We start from the raw sequence: 10474 nt of genomic DNA on the forward strand, positions 1-10474 counted from the left end.
ATGACTGTTACCTGGCTCAGGAATGACAGTGATAAAAGTAAGAGTAATTTACAGAGGAAGCACAAACTTTAACCCAAAGGAAAATAAACAACAATATTTTGAAGATAACCCAAGTGGTCATTTGGAATATCTGAGTTGGTCAGGAACTATCAAATATAGTGCACATCCTTACAAATTGCAAGATGGAGTTCAGAATGTGCCAGTCTCGGGGTTATTGGGAACCGTGTGTTGGTAAAGGGATCATGGTGTGTTCATGTCATTTGGGTGACATGGATGTGCTGTGAGTCATTTCTTGTGCATGAGTAATTTATCCATTTTTCTTAACTTGTTTTAACAGGTGAAACACAATTCCAAATTGGCATCCATGGAGAACAACACTGAGGTGAATGAATTTAGACTCTTGGGACTGACTGACACCCCAGAGCTTCAAGTCCCTCTCTTCATAACATTCACTCTCATATATGTCATTACTCTCATTGGAAATCTTGGGATGATCACGTTGATTCTGTTGGACTCCCATCTCCACAATCCCATGTATTTTTTCCTCAGTAATCTCTCCCTGGTGGACTGTGTTTGCTCCTCGGCTGTTACTCCCAAGGTGATGGCTGGATTTCTCACAGGGGATAAAGTCATCTCCTATGGAGGATGTGCTGCTCAGATGTTCTTCTTTGTGGCTTTTGCCAGTGTAGACTGCTTCCTACTAGCTGTCATGGCTTATGATCGTCATGCAGCAGTGTGTAAGCCTTTACATTACACCACCACTATGACCACTAGTGTGTGCACTCGAATGGCAATAGGCTGCTATGTCTGGGGCTTTGTTGAATCTTCCCTTCACACTGGATTTACCTTCTGCCTTTCCTTCTGCCATTCCAGTGTGGTCCATCACTTTTTCTGTGATATCCCCCCTATCCTGGCTCTTTCCTGCTCTGATATTTACATAAATGAGATTGTGCTCTTTACCTTAGCAGCTTTCAATGTCTTTTTTGCCCTTTTAGTTATCTTGACCTCCTATCTGTTCATATTCATTGCCATCCTGAGGATGTGCTCAGCAGAGGGACGGAAAAAAGCCTTCTCCACCTGTGCTTCCCACCTCACTGCTGTAACCATATTCTATGGAACTGTAATCTTCATGTATTTACAGCCCAGTTCTAGTCATTCTATGGACAATGACCAAATGGCATCTGTGTTCTACACAATAATAGTCCCCATGTTGAACCCTATTGTCTACAGTCTAAGGAATAAAGAGGTTAATAATGCTTTCAGAAAAGCAGTTGAGAAGATAAAGATTCTGTTCAGCACATAGTCTTAATTAAAGAGATTATACAATCTGTATAATCAGTTATCTATTTCTGTGTAACTACCTACCACAAAACTTGGTGGCTTAAAGCAACAGCTTATTATTTCTCATAGTTCTAGGATTCACAGGGTCATTACATTGCTGCTTTCACATAAGCTCATTCATGAGGTTGCATATCTTCTACATCATCAACTGGGCTGAAAAATTCAAGACGGCCTTACATTTCTGGATGTTTATTCTGGCTATCCTCTGCTTCTTCTCCACATGGTCTTTCATCCTCTAGAAACTGTACCAGCTTCCTTACATAATAATTTCAGACCAGAATTCTCACAGTATGAAAGTAAAACTAAAAGGCTTCTTGAAAGTCTAGACTCCCAACTCACACATTTTTTTTTCTACCACATCACACTAAACAACACATGCCAAAAGGCTGGCTCAGATTCAAGTATGAAGAAAAAGACTCTACTTATTGAGGAAAAGCACTGCAAAGAATTTGTGCCCATACTTAATCTACCATAAATAGGAATTAGGTTAAACTGCTGTGAAAAAGAAAAGCCAAAATATAGTGGCTTAAATAAGATAGCAAATTATTTCTCAAGTAATGTAGTTAATTTAGCAGGGTGGAAGTGAACTATCTAGACTGCTGGTGCGTCTTGATCATTCTGCACCAAGTTCATTCCATGTTGTCTCTTTATACTATCTCCTAAAGTGTTGAAATTCTGCCCTCATCATCCCTATTCTATCTAGAGGAAAGCAGAGAGATGAAATGGAGAAGAAATAATTTCTTTTCAAGAAAGTGATGTAATAGCTGTATCTATTACTTCTGAGTACATTCCTTGGGAAGAATTCAGCCACATTGCCATGAAAACTAGCCGCAAAGCTGACTCAAAATTTAATCTCTAGCTGAGTGCAATGTGCTTATCTGAAATCACAATACTCTGGAAGGAAAAAGAAAATGGATTTTTGAGGAGAATCAGTAGTCTGCCACACAGTTTGTAACTGAATCTGAACTGCTAATCTTGTCTCCAAAACTGAGTCTCTAGCTTTTGTTTTTCCCTCCTGGAAGCTTGTTTCCTAGATCTTGCATTGCTTCTTTAAAAACCCCTTTCTTGACCACTTCATCTAAAATAGGTTTCTAAGTAATCTCTTACTAAGTCTTATCTTTATTGAATTAAATAAATATCTTAAATTATGTTTGTTTAGTTGCTTGTTTTGTGTTTCTTCCAAATCATATGTATTGTTATATTCCTCCAAATTTGCCGGATTTTTTTTTTATTTTTAAACTATTTTATTAAGGTCATATTGGTTTATAATATTGTGTAAATTGCAGGAGTACACTATTATATATGGTTTCTGTGTAGACTACATTGTGTTCACTACCAATAGTCTAGTTTTTATCCATCACCATATATACATAACCCCTTTACCCTCTTTGCCTTCCTGCCACCTCTTTCTCCTCTGGTAACTGCTAATATTTTCTCCTTATCCATGTGTTTGTTTTTCTTCCACATATGAGTGAAATCATGATGTTTGTCGTTCTACGTGTGGCTTATTTCACTTAGCATAGTACCCACAAGGTCCATCCATGTTGTCACAAATGACACAATTTTTTGGGGTTTTTTTATGACAGAGTAGTATCCCATTGTATATATATGTATTCCACATCTTTATCCACTCATTTGTTGATGGGCACTTGGGTTGCTTCCACATCTTGGCTATTGTGAATAATGCTGTGATGAATATAAGGTTGCATAAATCTCTTGGAATTGTTGATTTCATATTCTTTGGATAAATACCCAGTAGTAAGATAGCTGGATCATATGGTATATCTTTTTAAAAATTTTTTGAGAAATCTCCATACTATTTTCCCTAGTGACTGCACCAATTTTCCTTCCCACCACCAGTGTATGAGGATTCCACTTTCTCTACGTCCTCTCCAACACTTATTTTTTGTGTTGTTAATTATAGCCATTCTGACAGGTCTAAGTTGATATCTCATAGTAGATTTGATTTGCATTTCCCTAATAATTAATGATGTTGAACATCTTTTCATGTGCCGGTTGGCCATCTGTACATCTTCTTTGGAAAAATGTCTGTTCATATCCTGTGTCCATTTTTCAATTGGGTTGTTCATTTTTTTGTTGCTGAGTTGTATGAGTTATTTATATATTTTAGAAATTAATCCATTGTCAGGTATATGATTTGCAAATATTTTCTCCCAGTTGGTTAGTTGTCTTTTCATTTTGTTCATGGTTTCCTTTGCTGTGCAGAAACTTTTTAGTATAATGTAGTCCCATTTGTTTATTTCGTGTATCTCTTTGCTTGAGTAGACATGATATTTGAAAAGATACTACTAAGACCAATGTCAAAGAGTGTACTGCCTATATTTTCTTCTAATAGTTTTATGGTTTTAGGACTTACATTCAAATCTTTAATCCATTCTGAGTTAATTTTTGTGTATGATGCAAGATAATGGTCTCCTTTTGCATGTCGCTGTCCAATTTTCCCAACTCCATTTACTGAATAGACCCCTTTCTCCACTGTATGGTCTTGGTCCTTCATCAAAGTTTAGCTGTCCATACATTTGTATTTATGTTTCTGGGCTCTTGGTTCTGTTCCATTGATCTGTGTGTCTGCTTTTGTACCAGTATCATGCTATTTTGATTACTATCTCTTCGTAGTACATTTTGCAGTCACGGATTGTGATACCTCTAGCTTTGTTCATTTTTCTCAGAATTTACATAAATTTCCCACATAGTACTGCTTTTCCCACATCCCATAAGAGTTGGTATGTTCTGTTTTCATTTTCATTTATCTCCAGATATTTTTTTTATTTCTCCTTTGATTTCTTCATTGATCCAATAGCTGTTCAATAGCATGTTGTTTAGTGTCCACATATTTGTGACTTTCCCAGCTTTATTCTTATAGTTGATTTCTAGTTTCATAGCATTGTGGTCAGAAAAGATTCTTGATATAATTTCAATCTTCTCAAATTTATTGAGGCTTGCCTTGTTTCCCCACATGTCGCCTATCTGAGAATGTTCCATGTGTGATTGAGTGGAATGTTTTCTATATATCTTTTAAGTCCATCTGGCCCACTGTTTCATTTAAGGCCTCTGTTTCCTTGTTCATTTTCTGTCTGAATGATTTACCTATTGATGCAAGTGGGGTGTTGAAGTCCTTTATTATGATTGTGTTGCTGTCAATTTCTCCCTTTAGGTCAGTTGATAGTTGCTTTATATACTTTGGTGCTCCTGTGTTAGGTGCATGTATATTAATAAGTGTTATATCTTCTTGGTGAAATGTCCCTTTTATTGTTATATAATGCTAATCTTTGTCTCTTACTATCTTTTTATCTTGAAGTCCTCTTTGTCTGATATAAATATGGCTACCTTCACTTTCTTTTGCTTGTGATTTTTATCATCTTCCATCCCTTCACTCTGAGCCTATGTTTGTCTTTAGAGCTGAGATATATTTCCTGGAAGCACCATATTGTTAGGTCTTATTTTTTAATCCATCTAGCCACTCTTTGTCTTTTGATTGGTGAAGTCAACCCTTTTACATTTAGGGTGATTATTGATATATGAGGGCTTAATACTGTCATTTTATCTTTTATTTTCTGGTTGTTCTTTATTTCCATTGTTTCTTTTTTCTTGTATTTCTGACTGTCATTTCAGTTTGGTGGTTTTCTGTAATGGCTGAGCTGCTACACTTGGTGGGCAGGTTACACTTGTGCAAGCAGTGCTGCCACTTGGGCAGAACCCCTTCACACTAGCTGAGGAACTGAGCCACCAACACTTGGAGGGGGACGTTCACACAAGTGGAGCTGCCACAGAATGGCAGGTGCTCTCTTGGGCCAAACTACTGCTGCTCCACAAGTGTCCTGATGTGGGCCGGACTGCCTCTGCCTACATCACGGTCATGCTGGCTACTATGTGAGGATCTGTGACCTGGATTGCTGACTGGGGAGGAGGAGGGGGCTGCTCCCCTAGTTCCACTACTTCCTGAAAGTCCAGTCCATCCACCTTCAGATATAGACCTGCATGGGGTCTCTCAGGCATCCTGTTGTGCTATGTAGGGAATCCTCTGTGGGTAAATAGATACCCATTTAGCTGTAACTTATAGGGGAGAAATAAAGGGAACAACTCTCTCCACCATGATGCTAACCTCCCAGATTATTTTTAATGTATTTGAAACATTGAGGTGGTATAATTTGCTGATGTATTGGATGTAGGATGTGAGAAAAATAGTAGCTTAATTGCCTAAGGAACTAGAAGAATGAAATGACTACTATGTGAGATGTGGAAGACTATGAAAATAAGAAGTTTGGAGTGAGGGAAGGCCATGAATTTAATTTTGAGCATACGAAGCTTGAGATGTTTCTTGGATACTGTCATCTTAAAAAGCAAATTTTCCTGTTATTTTATTTGAAGATGAATTTATTCAGGAATAGACAAAAGAATTGGAATTTGGGATGTACACACTATGGCCAACCATAGGCAAATCCAGCAAACAAAGAAGGAAAGCTGCTTTTATATAGAAAAAAGGGGAGTAGGGAGAGGCTGTTCTGAAGGAAAATCCCCTAGGGGAAGTAACAGTTCAGTGTTTCAGTGGCTTCTCATTGGTTGGGCTGTTGCTGGATGGGGAGAGAAATCGTCCTTCAGTAGTAAAGTAGTTTTACTTCCCATCTAAGATGGATGCTTACCTCTCTTCCTGTTTGGTGTGTAATTAAAGATGTATGCTAGGGTGTGAGAGCTCCCCCATAGGCCTTCCTGACTCCAATTTATTTAAGGTTTCTTTTATTAATTTCCACAATACTGTCAGTAAAGTTTAGCATGGAAATGGAGTTACAAATTTAAGAGTTATCAACATATAGATAGTATTTAAGCCATGAGAATGAATGAGATCTGTAAAAGAACATAGGTAGAGAGAAGAAAAGTGGTTCAATGACTGAGACCTGGGTAACTTCTTCCAATAGTGGCAAGAGAGATGAGTTACTGGAAGCCAAGTGACGAGAAATGTTTCAACAGGGAATATATGTGTCAAACTTAATATCAAGACCAAGAATTTGCCATAAGCTACAGCAATATGAAGTTGATGGATGAATTTGAGTAGTTTTTGTTCTGTGATGGGGATAAAAATCTCATTAAATGTACACTCAACGTTCTAGTCCATGATCATTCATTGCTTTGCACAGTTATTAAATATTTTGCCAACCAGTATAATAGAGTAAATGCATGTTGTACTTCTCCCAAAGCAGTTAGAGAGATAGGGCTTTGAGACTCTTAATTTGGGGAGGAGAGAAGATGGACAGATCCTAAAAACGTGATTGGCAGCCAAAGTTTTAGCAGAGAGATGGCTGGCAAGAGATGCTTTGGCAGTAGATGATCCTTCATGAAGCTGAGGATTAGTTATATCAAATACTCACTTTGCAACAATTCATAGCTCTGGGCTTTACTTCCCTCCCATTGTTTCTGAACACAAGATTATTGTATAAATTTTTCTTTGGAAAATTGAAGAAGTATGAGTGATTTATGTCACTTTTGGAGAAAAGCAGCCTAGAGATTGAAACAGAATATGTGCAGGAAGTGCTGTGATACTGGAATGATGAAGAAGTGAGATAAAGGCAGAGATTTGGAATATGCATTGAGAGACAAGTAAAAAAAATACACACAATCCTTACTCAAAGACACCTCAGAAATATTTGGGAAGGTACCAAGCTTTCTGTAGTTAGTTGCTATTTAATTTAACACGTAAAGGAAAGAAGACTGGAGGATTTGGGTTCATCTGAGTTATAATTGAGAGTGAGACAGACATAGTCTAGCCTAAATCAAGTTGAATAAAAATTGCACATTGGTAAAGAAATATTTTCATCTCATTCTCTCGGTGTGACTATTTCACTCCTAGAACTTGTAATGAGGAAAGAAATGATAAGTTGAGATGATATTATAGTACTATTAAAGAGGAGATAACTCAAATATCACTGCTTTAGTAGAGTCAAACTGCACAAGAATTAGAAGAATTTAAAGTCAGCATTTTGCTTGTTTTTAGGCAGGCAGTCATCACTGACTAAATTCAGAATTATGGAAAGAACTGCACTATGATCCAAGAAAGAATAGCACATTATTGACAAAAAAGTTGGTCCAATCAGCTTCAGATCTGGAAGGAATATTAAAGATTATCAAACACCTTTGTACTATGAGAGAGGAAAATGCATGCTCAGCTGACAATTGGCTGCTATACTTGAGACTTTGTGAGTTCTGCTATCCATATTGAGTGCATCTTCCAACTTTCCATGAGTGTCCATTGGTGATTTTTTCTCTAAAAATACCCACTTCAGGCTCTCCTGTGTTCTAATATCCATTCCAATAGTACTAGATTCAGATATCCAGTAACTTTGAGAGACTTGCTCAAGTTGTACAAGTCTCAAGTGGAAATTTATGAGTAGAACTCAGGTACCCTGACTCCCATAATATAATTCCACCTTTGTTCATATATTATTAAATCAAATTGAGAGGACAAAGTGATTTATTCACCATTAATTATCATAGTAGCCCCTGAAATGTATTCAACTACTTTCCTTTTAGAGTCTTCTAAAATATAATATTAATTTTTTCTTCTTTACATTTACTACCATCTGATTTAGTGTATATATTTAGTTGTTTATTCCATTGTCAATCTCCTCCCTCAGTAATATAACCTCAGGAAAATAAGAATTTTAAACTATTTCTAGCCACAAATCCTAGAACAGACCCTGACCCATAATAGATACTCAGTAAACATTTGTTTAATGAACTAAATACATGGAATACAGATTTATCTGCTGAGGAAAAGATACCTAATGATGTCTCCTTTGATAGCTCCACTTTGCTATTTCAGAAGCATCTCAAATACACCAAATCCAATGGAACTCTATTTTTTGCCTCTAAAACTGTTTCTCCTGTACTCATTTCTCTATCGGTAAATGGCAGCAACACTAACCCAGTGATGCTGTCATTCTTGAGCGCTTCCTTTTCCTTACTCATTGCGTCCTATTTACCAGCATGTCATTTAAATTTTACTTGCATGCAGATGTTTGTCATTAGAATATCCGTTTTCTTCATTTCCATTGCTATGTACTTTGTCCAAGCCACTGCCGTGCATAATCTTGTTCACCACCATAACCTTCAAACTGGTCTTTTCACCCTTCGTCTTTGTGCTCCAATCCCACTGAACTTCATCAGTTCTTAGAACACATGAATTTCTTTCTTTCACAAGATTTCTGCTCTTGCTGTTCTCACTGCCTGAAGTGCTCTACCTGCATCTCTCAATGTTAATAGCTCTGTCTCATTTTGGTTGAAATGAGGCTAAAAAATTGAAAAATTCAAATGTTCTTCCGGCAAAATGTGCACCTTAAATCCCATTCTATTGGATTTTCACTGTCGTCAACTTGGTTAATCTGGGAATTATGTTTCCCAGAATTCCTTTCCCTTAATGGTTCTGAGATTGAACTGACCAAAAGAGGGATACAGTGAAGATTTGGGAGGGGGAATAAAGCGACAGCCATTTTTATCTGCAGGTCTTGTGGTTAAATATGATAATGACAGATCCATAAGCACTTGAGAAGGTTTAGTTTGTCCTCCCTTCTCTTCTGCTCCAAGTCTAGGTCTTCCTGACTATCAGCTCTGATGAGCATCAGTGGCTCCAGGACCACCATTGGACACTTACGGGGAGCAGGAAACATAAACATGGAGCTACACAGAGGCATTCATTCCACAAAAGAAGAGCATTCCTTAGATCTCTTCACTAGTAAACCCTTAGCTGCCTCTCTTTGGTGGCTTAACTTAGCTTCCTTAGCTCTCTTCTTAGCTTCTTAACTTCTAAGCTTCCCTTGAAAACTCCGACTTGATCACCTTACCAGTCTTTCAGTGGGATTGGTGAATAAATTTTCTGTAAGGACTGAACTCTCCCTTTCAGACTTTCACGTCCCCAGTTCTTCCCAGAATTTTTAAAAGTCTACTTCCTCCAAATAATCTCATATCCCCTAACAGTGATTTTGCTTTTCTAGAGAAATCTGACTCATTCAGCCTTTCAAATATTCGTACTGAAAACATTCTCTTTTGTTAGCATCTATCACAAATCCCTGAACATTTTATAGCAGTAATAAAATTTTTAAATTATTTCCATATTTAGTTGTCTCCTTGTCTCTCTCTCCTATAAAGCTGCAAACTCTGTGAGGGCAAGATCTTGTCAGTATTGTTTCTCCCTTGCATTTCCAGGGCTTGATGTGTAATAATGACTCAATAAATGTATAAATTGATTGAATGCATCATTTGAAAATGAGACATAAATAAATTAAGGTATGAAAGCAGACTATTCATTCCTTATTATGTTCATTGAGAGTTGATTTCATGTATTTCCTACTTAATGATCAATTCTTAATAAAAAAAATTGTAAAGGTTTGATATAATCTACTTGACAGTGTGATTTCCACAAACTTAATTTGTCCAAAATGAGGAAATACGAATAGTGAGTGAGAATATAGAAAAAACCCAGCCACATCTCATAAAAAGCTTGAAAATTCTTTTCTAAGGAATTGTATCTTGGGTAATGAACTATAATTATCAGTGGTTGAAATAATGACTCAAAGCTTAATTAATTAGATGTTTATTGAGAAATTAGTATGAGCCAGGCCATAATCTATGGATTGAGGATGATGTTTTTAGCAAAGAAGACAAAGTCACTCCTCTTGTGTAGAGTATGTTCTTGGTGGGGAAATAGATGAAAAGGTTAACCAATTAATTAATTAATAATAGTTGAATAGTGACCAGGACTATGAAAAATAAAGCACGGAGAACAAGAAGGAAACACTGTCAATCAGCAGGTAGGGTGACTATGACGTGGTAATATTTAAGCAAAGACCTGAAGGAAGTGAGGGAGCTTTCTGAGCATTGGCAACAGCAAGTGCAAAGACTCTGAGACAGAAGCATGCCTGGAGTTGTCCAGGAATAGCAAGGAACTGTGTGATTGAAGTGGAGTGAATGAATAGGAGAGTGGTAAGACATGATGTACTCATCTAAAGCTAAAGTATCCATAGATGACTGACATTAGCCATTTCACAGTATTTACAGAGAGAAAAAGAGATAGCACTATCACTACTCAGTGTGGGGTTTTTTTTAATAAAATGTAAGAGAAGGT

General features: G+C 37.1%; 1 protein-coding gene across 1 annotated transcript; it reads left to right on the plus strand.

The window, feature by feature from the left end:
- The first annotated feature begins 364 nt into the window (after positions 1-364).
- Positions 365-1303, plus strand: LOC106822149 (olfactory receptor 5B12-like). The gene has a single exon (XM_014827190.1). The coding sequence runs from the start codon at positions 365-367 to the stop codon at positions 1301-1303; it is 939 nt and encodes a 312-aa protein (XP_014682676.1).
- Positions 1304-10474: the final 9171 nt, after the last annotated feature.

This window comes from Equus asinus, chromosome 17 (assembly GCF_041296235.1).
Source record: "Equus asinus isolate D_3611 breed Donkey chromosome 17, EquAss-T2T_v2, whole genome shotgun sequence".
In the NCBI taxonomy this organism is placed as follows: Eukaryota; Metazoa; Chordata; class Mammalia; order Perissodactyla; family Equidae; genus Equus; species Equus asinus.

What these genes read in the sequence shown, in the direction of transcription:
- LOC106822149 (XM_014827190.1), top strand. Translation starts at nt 365, where the DNA reads ATGGAGAACAACACTGAGGTGAATGAATTTAGACTCTTGGGACTGACT.